The 15790-nt window shown below is 36.4% G+C and overlaps 1 protein-coding gene across 9 annotated transcripts in view; it reads right to left on the reverse strand.

The window, feature by feature from the left end:
- SCA3 (DNA/RNA polymerases superfamily protein) overlaps window positions 1–15790 on the reverse strand; it is a 46888-nt gene that overhangs the window by 15814 nt on the left and 15284 nt on the right. For 4 of the 9 annotated variants that reach the window (XR_011080514.2, XM_068608052.2, XM_090300825.1 and 1 more), the window contains exons 7-13: window positions 13055–13168; window positions 12418–12549; window positions 11777–12193; window positions 2855–2905; window positions 1377–1447; window positions 1008–1092; window positions 781–933 (exon numbers count right to left, since the gene is read on the reverse strand). Coding sequence is in view for 5 of the 9 variants with exons in the window: in XM_068608052.2 (XP_068464153.1) it covers window positions 781–933; window positions 1008–1092; window positions 1377–1447; window positions 2855–2905; window positions 11777–12193; window positions 12418–12549; window positions 13055–13168 (1023 nt within the window). In the remaining 4 variants the exon portion in view is untranslated. Of the gene's footprint in view, window positions 1–780; window positions 934–1007; window positions 1093–1376; window positions 1448–2854; window positions 2906–11776; window positions 12194–12417; window positions 12550–13054; window positions 13169–13288; window positions 13350–15790 lie in introns of those variants that run through there. The other 5 variants (XR_016519806.1, XR_016519807.1, XR_016519808.1 and 2 more) reach the window with 3 other exon arrangements.

The following is a 15790-nucleotide window of genomic DNA, read 5'->3' on the forward strand; positions in this document are numbered from 1 at the left end:
TAAGTAACTGTTTAAGCCAAATAAGCTCACAAGTAGCCAAATAAATTTACAACTTGGCTTTTATTCGAGCAAGGTTGATCCATCTTTGCTTGTCTATTAGTACAAATACATCTGCTTCTCTCATCCAACAAATCTCTCTGTTTGAACTCTAATTTCTCTCTTAAGCAGCTGGGCAGACTAAACTATTTTTTAGGCAAAGAAATTCAATATCAGTCCAACATGTCTTTGGTGATGATTGTTGAACAAGATGCTTTGATGCCTTTAAATTTATGTGGAATGCTTGAAGATCTTGTTGCTAGGTGTATATGTTGTCTAGTAGCTTTTAACTTGTTAATTCACTCCTTAAGATGATCTTTGAATCTTTATCTTTTTGAAAAGATGGGTTTTCTAAAAGGCTGAGAAATTTCAACCTGTTGAAATGTTAAAACAACCGGTTGTTTGACACTTAGTGGATTTTCAAAAGGATTTGGAAGAGTTGTGCTTATTTTGTCTTTGTTGTCAAATAGAAACAACCGTTATATCGATGAAACAACTGGTTGTTTTTGTAAAAACCTTAATCAGGAAATTTATTTCAATCGATTGTTTTGCAAAACAACTTGTTGTTTTGGAAATTATAAGTGTCGTTGTGACTGTGTCTTTATCGTTTCCATGCTTCATAGACTGTAAGTGTTCTAGTAGGGAATAATCTTCCAATGATGCAAGGATAGGAAAAACACATCAAATCAGCCATTGCACTTTCTAACTGCTAATATAGGTCCGTAGTACACGGCTGAAACTTACTTTAGCAGCATAGCAAGCTGCAGTAAATAAAAGTTGTTCATCAGTAATAACACCTTTCTCCACTAATCTTTTCTTCATTTGCTCTCTTGCCCCAACAAAAGTAACACCATAAACTGAGGTCATCACTGTCTGTTTGACCAGTTTTCTGTCAATCTGAAAGCTTCCAAAAGTTTGGTGAGAAGAGATTATAGCTAATTGGAGAAACATATATCTTAATCAATATTGACCTGATCAATTAAAACCCTTGCCAACAAAGCATTTGGATAGACTGCTGGGTCTTTGTTACTGTCCCTTCTCATAATATCATGAACCCTGCTCAAATATTCAAGTAAAATTAAATACTGATTAGTAAAGTTGGTGAAATCAATTGTATTGTGCACTTAGAACTTTGTTGGGGTGTATAATACAGTAAGTATTCTAGAGAAAAGTAGGTCACAACACGAGGTAACAGATTTTAACCAAAAAGTACCTATTTGACTAATATTAGTAAATTTCAGACTTCAGCAAGGGAGTAATGTAATGATTTTGAGCTTGAAATAATGTAACAGTGGTTTGAATGTGAAGTACATAAGCTGGCGATAAAGGATTTAACATACCTAACAGCAATCTCTGAGTAAACATCAGCTGGTCTCTCACTAGCCACCAAGTTAACAGCAGCAGCCTCCAGCTGACAAATAATTTTTATTCCAGAAAAGTGAGAATACAAAATATTATAGAATAATTAATTAGTTTAATTGCCCTTGTAATCAAACGAAATAATTTATGAAAGTGAACACATAATTAAATACTTAATAACTTGGATAAACAGAATCATATGCTCCACTTAGCACGCGTTGGTTGCAACTGTAGATCGACTTTGTGCTAACAAACACTTAGTGTGCGTTGGTTGCAACTTTAATATTACAGTTCCAGCTGACTCACATGTCAGGGAAATAGAGCATCGGTTTAAAGCATATCTCTTTAACTAGATTCAATAAACAAGAAGAAAGACTAGTACTCTATAGCACAATAAGTTAGAATACTGCTCTGACACATCAAAATTCATGATTAACAATTGGGAGAATGGGAAAGAAATTAACAGATTATAAAATATTATTGATAGAACACCAAATGTAATAGATGATAAATAGGTCTAAATAACACCATGTTACAGAAATTACAGCAATTTGATGCTGTCATAAAGTTCAGAAACTCCTATAGAATCTCGGGCTATCCAGAAACTGTCTAACAGTACATATAACTGTCTCCTAACCTAACACTATCGCACACATAAAATGAAAATGATAACTGCTCCATAAACTGCCACATATCAGTTATTAAAACTGAGTTTTGGCATTACAGTACCAGTCAAACCTCCTTGGCTCTCTCTTTATTAGTGATGATAATGAAATTCTGCACATTAGTGAAATGACAGGGTTGGAAGGTTGGAAGATCGAGCCCTGAGTTTAATGAGAGCCTTCAAAGAGGCATTCGTAGACTGTACCCTACATGGTATTGGGTAGATGGGACATGGTTCCAAAAGGTCAAATCGAAGAAAGGCTGGCAGAGAAGAATGAGAGTGAGTAGATCAAGCTACGGCTACAGCTTCTTGGTGAGTTATTTTATTTTCCCTAGATGTGGTCAAACATCTGGAACCCTGTACTTCAGATCATTATTCTACTATACTACTTACTTATCTGGAAGCCTATTTTCCTAGAATAAACTTTCCAAATAGTGGATCTCTGTGGCCCAGGTGGTCTTGATACTTATCAATTATATTGCAATAAGATAGTTGCAAATCATGGTCATACTATTGAATATAACACAAACATGAAGAAGGTAAAACATCTAAAAGTACCCAAAACAAGAAAGGATACCATTTTCTGTATATTGAACAAGCTATGTTAATACACTGAAATAACACTTACATTTCAAAATATAGTGACTCAAGGAAACAAACGAAGATACAGAACAATAAATCATACTAAAATTATCACAAAATTGAGGAAGTACAAACTTCTAGGTATAAAAAACAGGGATTATTTCAAGAGTAATGAGTGGTTTCAAAATTAAAACAGGATATAAGTAGACTTACAGAATCTCTTCCCAAAGCAGCATAATGTTGTAAGCCATTACAGGAACCATCCTAAAATTCATCATAGTAGTGTTGTTAGCAGTTTTTAAAAAATTCTCAGTAAAAGTGATAGGAGACCAGTGTTTAAGAGACTGTATGTAAGGGTTATTACAGGAGAAATACAACAATAACTGAATAGCTTATAAATACGTGGATAAGGGTAGTTTGAATTTCAGAATTGATTCAGAAGTTGTGAGGAGAGGTCTCTAGGATACCTTATTGTATGTCTAGGTCACATTGATCAATAGACAGTTAGTTATAGCAGTTAAAACTGTTTTACCTGCATCTTATGCAGTATTGGGTATTATAAATACCCACTCTTTTTTGTTATTTGTAATGTTGAGATATACTGAATAATACATCTCGCATCTCTCTTTCTCTCCTTCAATCTTTCCTTTCCCTCTTCAACCTTTTATGGTATCAAGAGCAAACTATGGCTTCATCATCAAGCACTGCAAACAATTCTGAAAATTCTTCTCCCAAACCCGATGTTGCATAATCAGGAGAATTATGTTATAATTAAGTGCATATTCCATTTTATATTTATTAGGACAAATTTGTTAGTGATTTGATTTGTACAACTTTAAACACCCATTATTTCTTGCTTTCATTACCTATTATTTCTTTCCTTAATTAGGTTGTAAAACAGTCTATAAATAGAGACTGTAATCACATTTGTAAAATATCTCAGAAATATATTTCATCTATTTCTTTCCACTTGGTATCAGAGCTCCTAATCTAGGAGACTCTTCCGCAATTTTTTTTTAGCCTTCATTGCTGTAATCATTTTCCTTGACAGCCTTCATTGCTGTAATCATTTTCCTTGACAGCCTTCATTGCTGCAACTTTCTATTTTCCTTATCCTTTCTCCATTGACCACCACAACCACCTTGCACCATTGACCGTTACTGCCACCGCCATTGACCACCGCCGATAACCTCTTGTCTATTCAAAAGATTACCCAAGATTTAAATTGTGCAGTGGTATTTTTCCCTTCCCATTGTGTTTTTCAGGATCTTGCCACGGGGAAGACTATTGGAATTGCTAAAGAGCAGAGCGGGTTATATTATTTACAGCATGAAGAAAGTAAAAAGTGTGCTAGACTACAGGCACACACTTCTAATCTTCAGCAAGGTCGTGAATCTTGGTCATCCTCCATTTAGTACCCTAAAGTCCTTATTTCCTGTTTTATTTACAAAAGTGTCCTTATTTCCTGTTTTGATCTTATTCATTCAGATGTATGGGGACCTTCACCTATTCCTAATATCTCGGGTGCAAAATGGTTTGTTTCATTTATTGATGATTGTACTCGGGTTACTTGGATATTCCTCATGAAAGATAAGTCTGAAGTTTTTCACTTGTTTGTAAAGTTTTACAGAATGATTCAAACACAATTTGAAAGTCCAATTAAGAGATTGCGTTCTGATAATGGAAGAGAATATGTGAACCAAAACCCTTCCAAGTTCCTTCAGGAAAATGGAGTTGTTCATGAATTAACCTGTGTGGACACTCCTCAACAAAATGGGGTTGCTGAAAGGAAAAATAGTAGGTTACTCGAGCTTTACTTTTCCAAACATCTGTTCCTAGATCTTACTGGGGGGAAGCAGTCCTGACTGCCACTTATTTGATTAATAGATTACCCTCTCGGGTTCTAGAGGGTGTTACTCCTATTCAGGTTATGACCATATTCTATCCTTCTATTCCCATGTTGAATAGTCTTCAGACTCGTGTCTTTGGTTGTCCTGCTTTTGTCCATGTTCATAGTCCTTATCGGGGTAAGATAGATCCTCGCGCCATCAAATGTGTCTTCATCGGTTATGCCCCCAACAAAAAGGGGTACAAATGTTACCATCCTCAAAGTCGTAAAGTTTATATTTCCAAAGATGTCACCTTCCATGAAACAGAGTCTTTCTTTCCTAGTTCTCAGCTTCAGGGGGAGAGTATTCAAGAAGCTGAGGACCTTGAGTTGCCACCTTTTCCTTTGTTGCAGGATTTCGTTCTTAGGGAGGATGACAAAGACCCTGCACCAACATCATTACCAGAGAAGAATAATGAAGACAAATATTTTAGAAAACAATATCAGCGAAGGCAACAAGAACCCGTCCTGGTCGAACAACAACTTCAATTGTCTGCACCGGAGGTAAGAACTCATACCAGTGAGACTCTTGAGGACACCTTAAATACTGCTTTTGAACCTAACCTAAATGATTTACCTATTGCCTTGAGAAAAGAAAAAAGATCTTGTGCCAAATATCCTATATCCCAATTTGTGTCTACAGAAAAACTTTCTATGCAGCACCAGAGTTTTCTTTCAGCTATTGATTCTATCAAAATCCCTACATCGGTACAAGAAGCCTTAAAAGATGAGAACTGGATTCAAGCCATGAATGAAGAAATGAGCGCGTTAGAAAGGAATGAGACTTGGGAGATTGTAGAGAGACCAAAAGATAAGAAAGCAGTGGGTTGTAGGTGGATATACATAGTTAAGTATAAGTCTGATGGCACACTGGATCGGTATAAATCAAGGTTGGTTGCAAAAGGGTACACTCAAACCTATGGGATCGATTATGAGGAGACTTTTGCTCCAGTGGCAAAAATGAATACAGTCAGGATTATTCTCTCCCTGACAGCACACTTTGGTTGGGCAATGCATCAATTTGATGTTAAAAATGCCTTCTTGCATGGAAGCTTGGAGGAAGAAGTATTCATGGAGATTCCACCTGGTTATGGTATTGTTAATGAAGGGAATAAGGCGTGCAGACTTAAGAAGGCCCTATATGGTCTTAAACAATCACCTCGTACTTGGTTTGGAAGGTTTACTCAAGCTATGGTATCTTTGGGGTACCGACAAAGCCAAGGTGACCATACTCTTTTTATAAAACATTCTCAGAATGGTAAACTCACTCTACTTTTGGTCTATGTAGATGATATGATTATTACAGGTGATGATGAGATTGAAAAACAAAATTTGAGGGAGAGACTAGCTGCTCAATTTGAAATGAAGGATCTTGGGAAGCTGAAGTACTTCCTTGGGATAGAGGTTGCTTACTCGAGACAGGGCATCTTTATTTCTCAAAGGAAATACATCCTTGATCTTCTCAAAGAAATTGGTAAGTTGGGTAGTAAGCCCATTGGAGTGCCAATAGAGCAAAATCATAGGATTGGGAATGATGAGGAAAACCTAAAAGTGGAGAAGTCACAATATCAAAGACTTGTGGGAAAACTCATTTATCTTTCACACACTAGGCCAGATATAGCCTATGCAGTTAGTGTGGTTAGTCAATTTATGCATGATCCAAGAGAAAGACACTTGCAGGCAGTAGATAAAATTATTCAGTACTTAAAAGCCTCTCCAGGAAAAGGATTGCTATTCAAAAAGGGGGGAAACTTATCCATGAAAGTATATACTGATGCTGTCTATGCAGGATCGATTGTTGATAGGAGATCCACCACAGGCTACTGCATGTTCTTGGGTGGAAATCTGGTGACATGGAGGAGCAAGAAGCAAAATGTAGTTGCAAGATCAAGTGCAGAGGCAGAATTTAGAGCCATGGCTCAAGGGGTGCGTGAACTCTTGTGGATGAAGATCATACTTGATGACCTAAAAATAAAATATGAAGCTCCTATGGGTTTGGCGTGTGATAATAAGTCCGCTATTAGTATTGCACACAATCCGGTTCAACATGATCGAACAAAGCACGTAGAGATAGACCGACACTTTATTAAAGAGAAGTTGGATGATGGTCTTATAGCCACTAAGTACATCCCTTCAAGACTCCAATTGGCAGATATGTTTACTAAGGGACTTCCCACAAAACAATTCGAAGATCTTACTTGCAAGTTGGGAATGATAGATATACATTCACCAACTTGAGGGGGAGTGTTGCATAATCAGGAAAATTATGTTATAATTAGGTGCATATTCCATTTAATATTTATTAGGACAGATTTGTTAGTGATTTGATTTGTACAACTTTAAACACCCATTATTTCTTGCTTTCATTACCTATTATTTCTTTCCTTAATTAGGTTGTAAAACAGTCTATAAACAGAGACTATAATCACATTTGTAAAATATCTCAGAAATATATTTCATCTATTTCTTTCCACTCCCGAGACTCTTCTTCCTCACATTTTTCATACACCAATATCCCTTAAGCTTGATCCAAATAATTTCTTGGTCTGGAGACAACAAGTCACTGCAACTCTCCACAGCCTTGATCTTCTTCACTTCTTGGATGGCACATGTATCCCACCGCGTTTCTTCTCTGCTGATGGGGATTCTTCTCCTTTTGTTAATCCCAAATATATCATATATGATCGCCAAGATCAATCCATCCTAGCCTAGTTATTGGCTTCCATGACTTCCGGTATTCTCACCAAAATGGTTGGTCTGGATTCTTCGCATCAAGTTTGGCATAAACTCCAGACTCACTATGCATCCCAAACCAGAGCCCAAATCAAGAAACACAAACAGCTTCTGCGCACACCCAAAAAGGATCGATCTGTCTCTGCCTATCTTCTTGAAATCAAAAAAACTGTTGACACCTTGGCTATTGTGGGTTGTCCCATCTCTACCGAGGATCACATTGAAGTTGTTCTTGATGGGTTTCAGTGGATCAGATTCTGAAGGAACACGTGTCCTTTGTTCCATCTTCCTTCTCCCAATCAAACTACAATTCTGCCAAACCTTTCTCTTCAACCCATACCTCTGGTCCTAGTAAACAAAGATTTTCTTCCAAGGCACGTTTTTCAAACTCCAAGAACTACAACAAGCTGCCATCTAATACCTTTTTCTTCTCGGGTGCAATGTCAAATTTGTGGAAAATATGGGCACACTGCCCTTCATTGCTGGCATAGGTTTGATTCCTCTACTCCCTCTCAAGTTAATGCTAACTCCACTCATTTTTCTTCGCCTCTTAGTGATGATGAACCATCGATCCTTGGTACCCAACTACTTCATGATCCTCTTTGGTACCCTGATAGTGGTGCTTCTCATCATCTAACTTCTCACAACACTAATCTTTCCACCAAAACACCATACATAGGTTCAGAAAAAGTCGCTATAGGTAATGGTTCACGGCTCCATATTACATTTATTGGTATTGCCACTTATACTGATCTCAATACACATAATACGTTCTCTTTACAACATTTACTACATGTTCCCACTATATCCAAAAATTTGTAAGTGTTTCTCAGTTTGCACGTGATAATCATGTCTTTTTTGAGTTCCATGCTGATATTTGTCTTGTTAAACGTCAGGGAACAGACGAGATTATGCTTCAAGGACAGCTTAAAGATGGTCTTTATATCTTTCCTAATCTTGTTCATACCGCTCCTTGTTCTGCATACACCACTGATGTTACACCTGGTTCCTCTACATATCATTTGTGGCACTCACGTTTTGGTCATCCCAACCTTAAGTGATTCACCAAATTATGAAACACTGTAATATACCTTACATTGCTAAACGTGAATTCTGTGATTCTTGTGTTGTCGGCAAATCGCATCAACTACCCTTTATTGCTTCTCAAACTATATACTCTAAACCTCTCCAACTTGTTTTCATTGATATTTGGGGCCCATCTGCTACCCCAACAACTAATGGTGCTTGTAACTATATTTCTTTTGTGGATGCTTACACTAGATATGTTTGGTTCTACTTAATACACACTAAATCACAGGCTCTGAGTGTTTTCCAGTCCTTCAAATTATATGTGGAAAAACAAATTGGTTTTCAACTTTTAAGCATTCAAACTAACAATGCCAAAGAGTTTCTCTGTTTGAAATCTTTTCTTTCCTCTAATGGGATAACCCATCGTTTAACCTGCCCTCACGCGCATGAACAAAATGGTTCTGTTGAACGTAAGCGTAGGCATATAGTTGATATAGGTTTAACCTTGCTAGCACGTCTGCTTTACCCATGCATTTTTTGGGGCTATGCTTTAACTACTGTTGTTTCTATTATAAATGCTTTACCCACTTATGTTTTAAACAATCATAGTCCATATTACCTCTTGTTTAACAAACACCCAGATTATTCTTTTTACAAAATCTTTGGATGTGCATGTTATCCGCTGCTCATATAATAAACATAAAATGAGTTTTTGTTCTTCTTTATGTGTTTTTCTTGGCTATGCCTCTACTCACAAAGGATATCTTTGCCTCTCACCTACTGGTTGTATATATATTACTCGTCATGTGATTTTTTATGAAAATGTTTTTCCATATGCACTTTCGCCTAACCCTTTTTCCTTTGTTTCATCACCTACTAATAGTCCCTCCCCCTAGCACCCACTCTAACCATTTTTCAGCAATTGCCATCTTCTGCTCCTCAACTACCAACTGATGAACATTTGTCTACGTCTCATGTCTCTCAGCAAAATACTGAGGAACTTTCCTCCTCTTCGTCTTCACCACAACCACCTATCGTCTCCACCTGACTCGCTTTCCTCTGCTACCACTCCACCCAACATTGTGTCTCAAAATACTCATCCTATGATTACACGTGCAAAGGCAACATTGCTTCACCCATGAACCTTCACTGCAACTGCGGTTTCTGTTTTACCCAAATCCACCAAAGATGCTTTACATCATCCACAATGGTTATCCTCCATGCAAGAAGAAATAAATGCTCTAAACACTAATAACACATGGGTTCTCACTACTCTTCCTCCTGGAGTTCAACCAATAGGTTGCAAATGGATTTTCAAAATCAAATACAATCCTGATGGATCTTTTCAGAGGAACAAAGCCCGTCTAGTTGCCAACGGTTTTCATAAGCAACTAGGTTTTGATTATTCTGAAACATTCAGTCCTGTTATAAAACCTGTAACCATACGCATTATTCTCACTATTGCTTTACAATTAAATTGGTCTGTGAATCAAATTGATATAAACAATGCTTTCTTGTATGGGGATCTGGAGGAATCTGTCTACATGGTTCAACCCCCTAGATTTGAAATTGGTCCTTCTAACGTCGTTTGCAAACTCTACAAAGCCCTCTATGGTTTGCAACAGGCACCCAGTTTGTGGTTTCACAAGCTAATTGCAACTTTAATTTCGCTTGGTTTTAGTCCTACCAAAAGTGACACTTCCCTATTTCTTCATTTTACAAATGATACCACCCTATTTGTCCTAAGTTATGTTGATGATATTCTCATTACAGGGAACTCTACACTGCCATTCAACTCCTCATCAAATCTTAGCCAACATTTTGCATTAAAGAACCTAGGCAGTCTTCAATACTTTCTGGGTGTTGAGGCTCATTGGACATCTGATGGTGGCTTACATCTCTCTCAAACCATGTATATTTTGGATCTTCTTCAGAAAACCAACATGATCTCTTCCAAGCCCCAACCAACACCAATGCTCTCCCCTTCTCGTCTAACAAAAGATGTCACAACTGTTGTCAATGATCCTTCTCTTTATCAATCTGTGGTTGGTTTTCTTCAATACCTTCTCATAACTTGACCAGAACTTGCCTACAACGTCAATCGAGCGTGTCAGTTCATGCATAATCCACAACACCACCACTGGAAAGCTGTCAAGCGAATTTTACGTATCTAGATGGCACCACCACTCATGGCCTCCATCTTCGCTGCCCCTCTCAACTCGCGCTAAACACTTTTCATAATGCCAATTGGGGTTTTGATCCAGATGACAGAAAATCAACCTCAGGTGTTGTTGTATATCTCGGTTCTAACCCTATTGCTTGGCTCTCAAAGAAACAAAAGGTCGTCTCCTGCAACTCTACGAAAGCTGAATATCACAGTATTGTTGCCACCTTAGCTGAAATAAAGTGGATTCAAAATCTGCTCACTGAACTTGGTCTTTTTTCCACTGATCCCACCATTTGGTCCGATAATGTTGTTCTTCTTGCCTCCAATCCCATAATGCACTCCAATACCAAACATTTTGAGTTAGACCTTTACTTTGTTAGCGATGTCATTCAACAAAAACAACTGCATCTCCTTCATGTTCCTGCTACGTTACAAATAGCTAATATCTTCACAAATCCCTTAAGTGCTAACCCTTTTTCTAGTTTCTCACGTAAATTAATGGTGTTACCTAAATCACACCATTAATTTAAGGGGGGATGTTAGTTACAGCAGCTAAAACTGTTTTACCTGCATATTATGCAGTATTGGGTATTATAAATACCCACTCTTTTCTGTTATTTGTAATATTGAGATATACTGAATAATACATCTTTCTATCGCATCTCTCTTTCTCTCCTTCAATCTTTCCTTTCCCTCTTCAACCTTTTAACCTTTTATAGACATTTAAAAAAAATAAAGGCTCATTGCCTTGTTCTTTTTTTTTTCAAAAATCTTTCATTCTATCAGTTGAATCCTATCAAAAAGTGAAAAATATTAACCTGAAAGCTGGATACATATGACAATGATTTTCAGTATGAAGAGCTTACCATGCAATTAGTTGTAAGAGTTTTGGTACCAAATTTAAATTTTTGTCTATTCTGACTTTTCTTATTATTAGTATTGTATAATGTAAACATTCGGTTGATTGTTTTCAAACGGAATACTTTGTTGTTTGTTGCTTTCTATTTTTTCTGTTTCTGTTTGAACTGTATATGGACTTTATTCTTAAGTCTATATATTGGTTTTCTTTCACTGTACTCAGACACTTGCGAATGCAATAATATTCTGTCTCTTTCTCTTATGCTTTCTCTCTATCTTTTACATACCAAAAACTATTACTTATGAATGTATAGCATAATTTCTATTGATGATCTGCAGAAATTTTCTATGCATCATAATCTCACAGGGGAGCTTGGAGTCAGTTTGGTCACTTATAGAAGTAGTCTGCAAAGTTAAAATATCTGTCTTTCAATCCCAAGGCTTTCAATAAAACATTTACCTGATGAATTGGCAGATTTGAGATAACAGAATTTGGTGACGAGCTTCTTAAGGCTTCTGACAGATTAATACAAGCAGCAAGGCACTGAAAAGGATCCTCAGCCATTAACCACCAACGATTTCCATTAATAGGGTTATCAGCAGAGTCAAATATATCATTGAGATGATTCTCTACAAAAGCTAGGCGGTCATCATAAGACAGTTTTTCAGTACCACCAGCATATAAATTTGCCAAGTGTATTTTCAGCCAGTGTAGTCCAGACTTTCCTAATGGGCGCCCTTCAGCAAACTCAAGCAATCCTCGACATAGATCACAACTTAAATGATTCAAATGTGAATGCATGGGATATGCTCTACCACGGAAGTCAATATTGTGGGGATAGTAAAAGCCTTCCTCTTCTTTCATTTTCTGAGCCACCTGTTTCAGATGTATATTGTAATTATTTTTCAGTTGGTGAAACATGGAAAATAATTATTGAAAATTTAGATGAGATTTTGAAACTCATGATCAAATGGAACCAACATTCTACTATACAAGATCAAGGCAAGACCATAGGTCATTGATGTAACATATAAAATTGGAATTTTCAATTCAAAATATAGAATAGAAAAGTATTGACAATATTGGGGGGGAGGTCTTACAGAAAGCTTGAGTTCAGTGTCACATCTTAGAGAATGTCTCTCTAGATTAATTTTCTCTGCCTTCCTTACACTCCACTTCCATTCCTGAATTTGTCTGAATTCCTCTACAGGTGGCCTCTCTGGTATAGGAACCTACAAGTCAATTTAGAATATATGTAGGCCAGATAAATTACATAGAATAGGTAATGCCGAAAACTCATCACACTTCAGGCTCTCAAATTTAGAAAGAAAAATATATTTCTTCTATATAAAAATAATGAGGCCATTGGACATATAAATACATGAGTCTGCTGGTTATTTTAGGAAATATGAAACAAATCCTTGTAATTATGGAATTGTTTTTAAATACATAATCCTACTATTACTAGCAAGATACACCTGTAATAAAGAATAAAGTTATAGCAAAGATAAAATAAAAAACTTCCCAAAATACATAATCAGCAGCACCATTTTGACACAAGCATTTGACCAAAAAGGGAGGAAACATACAGGTGAATATATTTAATTAGTTTATGGTAAACTTTCTTTTATTTATTTATCTTTACCATCTAATTTTCAAAAGAAATACAAAAACAGAAAAAAGACCAAAGAAACTTATGTAAAGATATCTTTAAAAGTTGTATATTGTTATGCTTACATCTTTACGATCAATCAAACCTGCAATGTTACCTCCTGCTGCCCAGAGGTACTCCACAACACCAAGTAATCTTGCATTTACTCTCCATTTGGTGTTGCCAAGCGTATCCAGGGCCTACAAAAATGTGTATTGGTTAAGCTGATGCACCAAAAGTATAGTATCAAAATGAGACTAAACAAGAAAGTGTCAAAAAGAATTGTGCCTTTGTGCAAGGAAAATTAAAAAGAATGGTACCTAAAATAAGGTTTAAGATAAAATTAACTTCTCAATCCAAAGCACCTTTAAATGTAGGAGGCAACAAAACAAAAATTAAAATTTAAAAGAAATTAACAATGGTGTTTAATAAAAAAAAAACTGGAACCGCTCATTTAGAATATTGCCACATTACTTTTATAAAAAGTAAAGGTTATCTGAATGTTGTGTGTCAAATGCAGACCACACTGTATGTATTATGCCAATTTACATAATCAAATACAATGGAGAAGAGAGTATCAAAAAAGGTGAATTCAGCAGAAATAATATATAGTTGAAGTTGAGAACAAAAACAATGATAGTTCTTCTAGAGGTGTGAGTTTAGAGTTTAGGGTTTATCTTTACCAAGCAGAATACACCCGAGAGATTTGGGAGAAAGTTTATCTTTAACTGGAGTAAGGTCATGGAAGCATGTGCAACCAAAGACACAAAGAGGAATACAGTAAAGACCTTTTGTTGGATATAAGAGAGTGAGGAACATGATTATTAAGGATAGACAAAGGCCTACAATTGATAGGGTTGTGATAAATGTCATTATTTAGTGAAATTTTATGCAAAAATTTAGACAATTATTAATTTTAATTGTTGATTAAGCTATGACTAAACCCTAATTTGAGAAATTTGAATATAATAATATATTTTGAAGTTATAAGATCAATAAATTCCCAATTTTGTGTTATTTTCAGGAATTTAAGGAGAGATAAAGCAAATGGATATATTATTATTACGAAGTGGACTTTAAGCCTAACTCAACCCCATAAAACCGGCTCATAGGATTGAGGTTTACACCCACTTATATACAATGACAGGCTCTAATCTCTAGGCAATGTGGGATCTCCAACACACCCCCCTCACGCCGAGACTGCCAACTCGTGCGTGGGACTATATATTATGGGTGGTCCGATAGCGGCCCGATAGCGGGTGGCACGATAGGCCCAACACAAACACTCGCTAAGATAGGCTTGAAAATGGCTCTGATGCCATATTACGAAGTGGACTTTAAGCCTAACTCAACCCCATAAAACCGGCTCATAGGGTTGAGGTTTGCACCCACTTATATACAATGACAGGCTCTAATCTCTAGGCAATGTGGGATATCCAACAGTTATGAATAGAGATGTCACTTAGCCCAAGCCCAATTAGGTTAAATAAGGACGTAAGGCAGAGAACAAGGTGTGACCCAAAGGGGGAACCAAATGAAGGAAAACCTAAAGGAGACTGTCGTCAAGGAGAAACACCTTGGATCTTCTTTTCTTGCTTTCCATGTTTGTAATGGCCACCATGAGTGGCTCATTCTTTACTCTGGGATTGAGAGTAATTTGTTCAAACTCTTATGTATTGGGATGATATTATTTATAATATTTTATTCTTGATTAATGATTGATATTATCATTTTATTCTCAAAGCTTAAAACTTTATTCATGATTTTGATCTTTATAATGGACTGGAAAATACTTCTGAGTATCTGACCTAAATGATAATGCTTACCATATTTGAATGCTAGGAATAGATTTGAAAACTTAATTGTTTTATAACATTTGTTCGTAATTGTTAAGAATGAAGAAAATAAATATAGGATTGATATCTCTTGTGTAAAATACACACATAGGGGTGTTTATTTATAGATGAAAATAATAAAAAAATCAATAACATAATAACAGAATTATATAAACTATGGGCTAAGCCCGTTACATTCAACAATAGTGATAAGAAGTTTTTATAAATATGCGAGGGATCAATATTTAGGAGACATTCTTAATAATTTTGCATGCGAAGAATGGATATTGTTGCATAATCAGGAGAATTATGTTATAATTAAGTGCAGATTCCATTTTATATTTATTAGGACAAATTTGTTAGTGATTTGATTTTATTTGATTTGTACAGCTTTAAACACCCATTATTTCTGGCTTTCATTGCCTATTATTTCTTTCCTTAATTAGGTTGTAAAACAGTCTATAAATAGAGACTGTAATCACATTTGTAAGATATCTCAGAAATATATTTCATTTATTTCTTTCCACTTGGTATCAGAGCTCCTGATCTTGGAGACTCTGCTTCTGCAATTTTTATTTTTTTTAGCAGCCTAATCATTTTCCTTGACAGCCTTCATTGCTGTAATATTTTCCTTGACAGCCGTCATTGCTATAATCATTTTCCTTGGCAGCCTTCATTGCTGCAATTTTTTTTTGGAGAGACTTGATTGCTGCAACTTTCTATTTTCCTTATCTTTTCTCCATTGACCACCACCACCACCTTGCACCATTGACTGTTACCGCCACCACCATTGACCGCCGCCGACCACCACCACCGACCACCACCTCCATCGCTCGCCGGAAACTGCACTGCTCGCCGGAACTGCCACTTCTCGTCGGAAACTGCCACCGGCCGCCGGAAACCACCACCGGAAAATTTTTCCGACGGATTTTTTTTTTGTGAACAAGATCAAATTTTGTCAATCTGAAAAACTCAATTGGTTTTGAG

This window comes from Phaseolus vulgaris, chromosome 3 (assembly GCF_051622355.1).
Source record: "Phaseolus vulgaris cultivar YP4 chromosome 3, ASM5162235v1, whole genome shotgun sequence".
Lineage (NCBI taxonomy): Eukaryota > Viridiplantae > Streptophyta > Magnoliopsida > Fabales > Fabaceae > Phaseolus > Phaseolus vulgaris.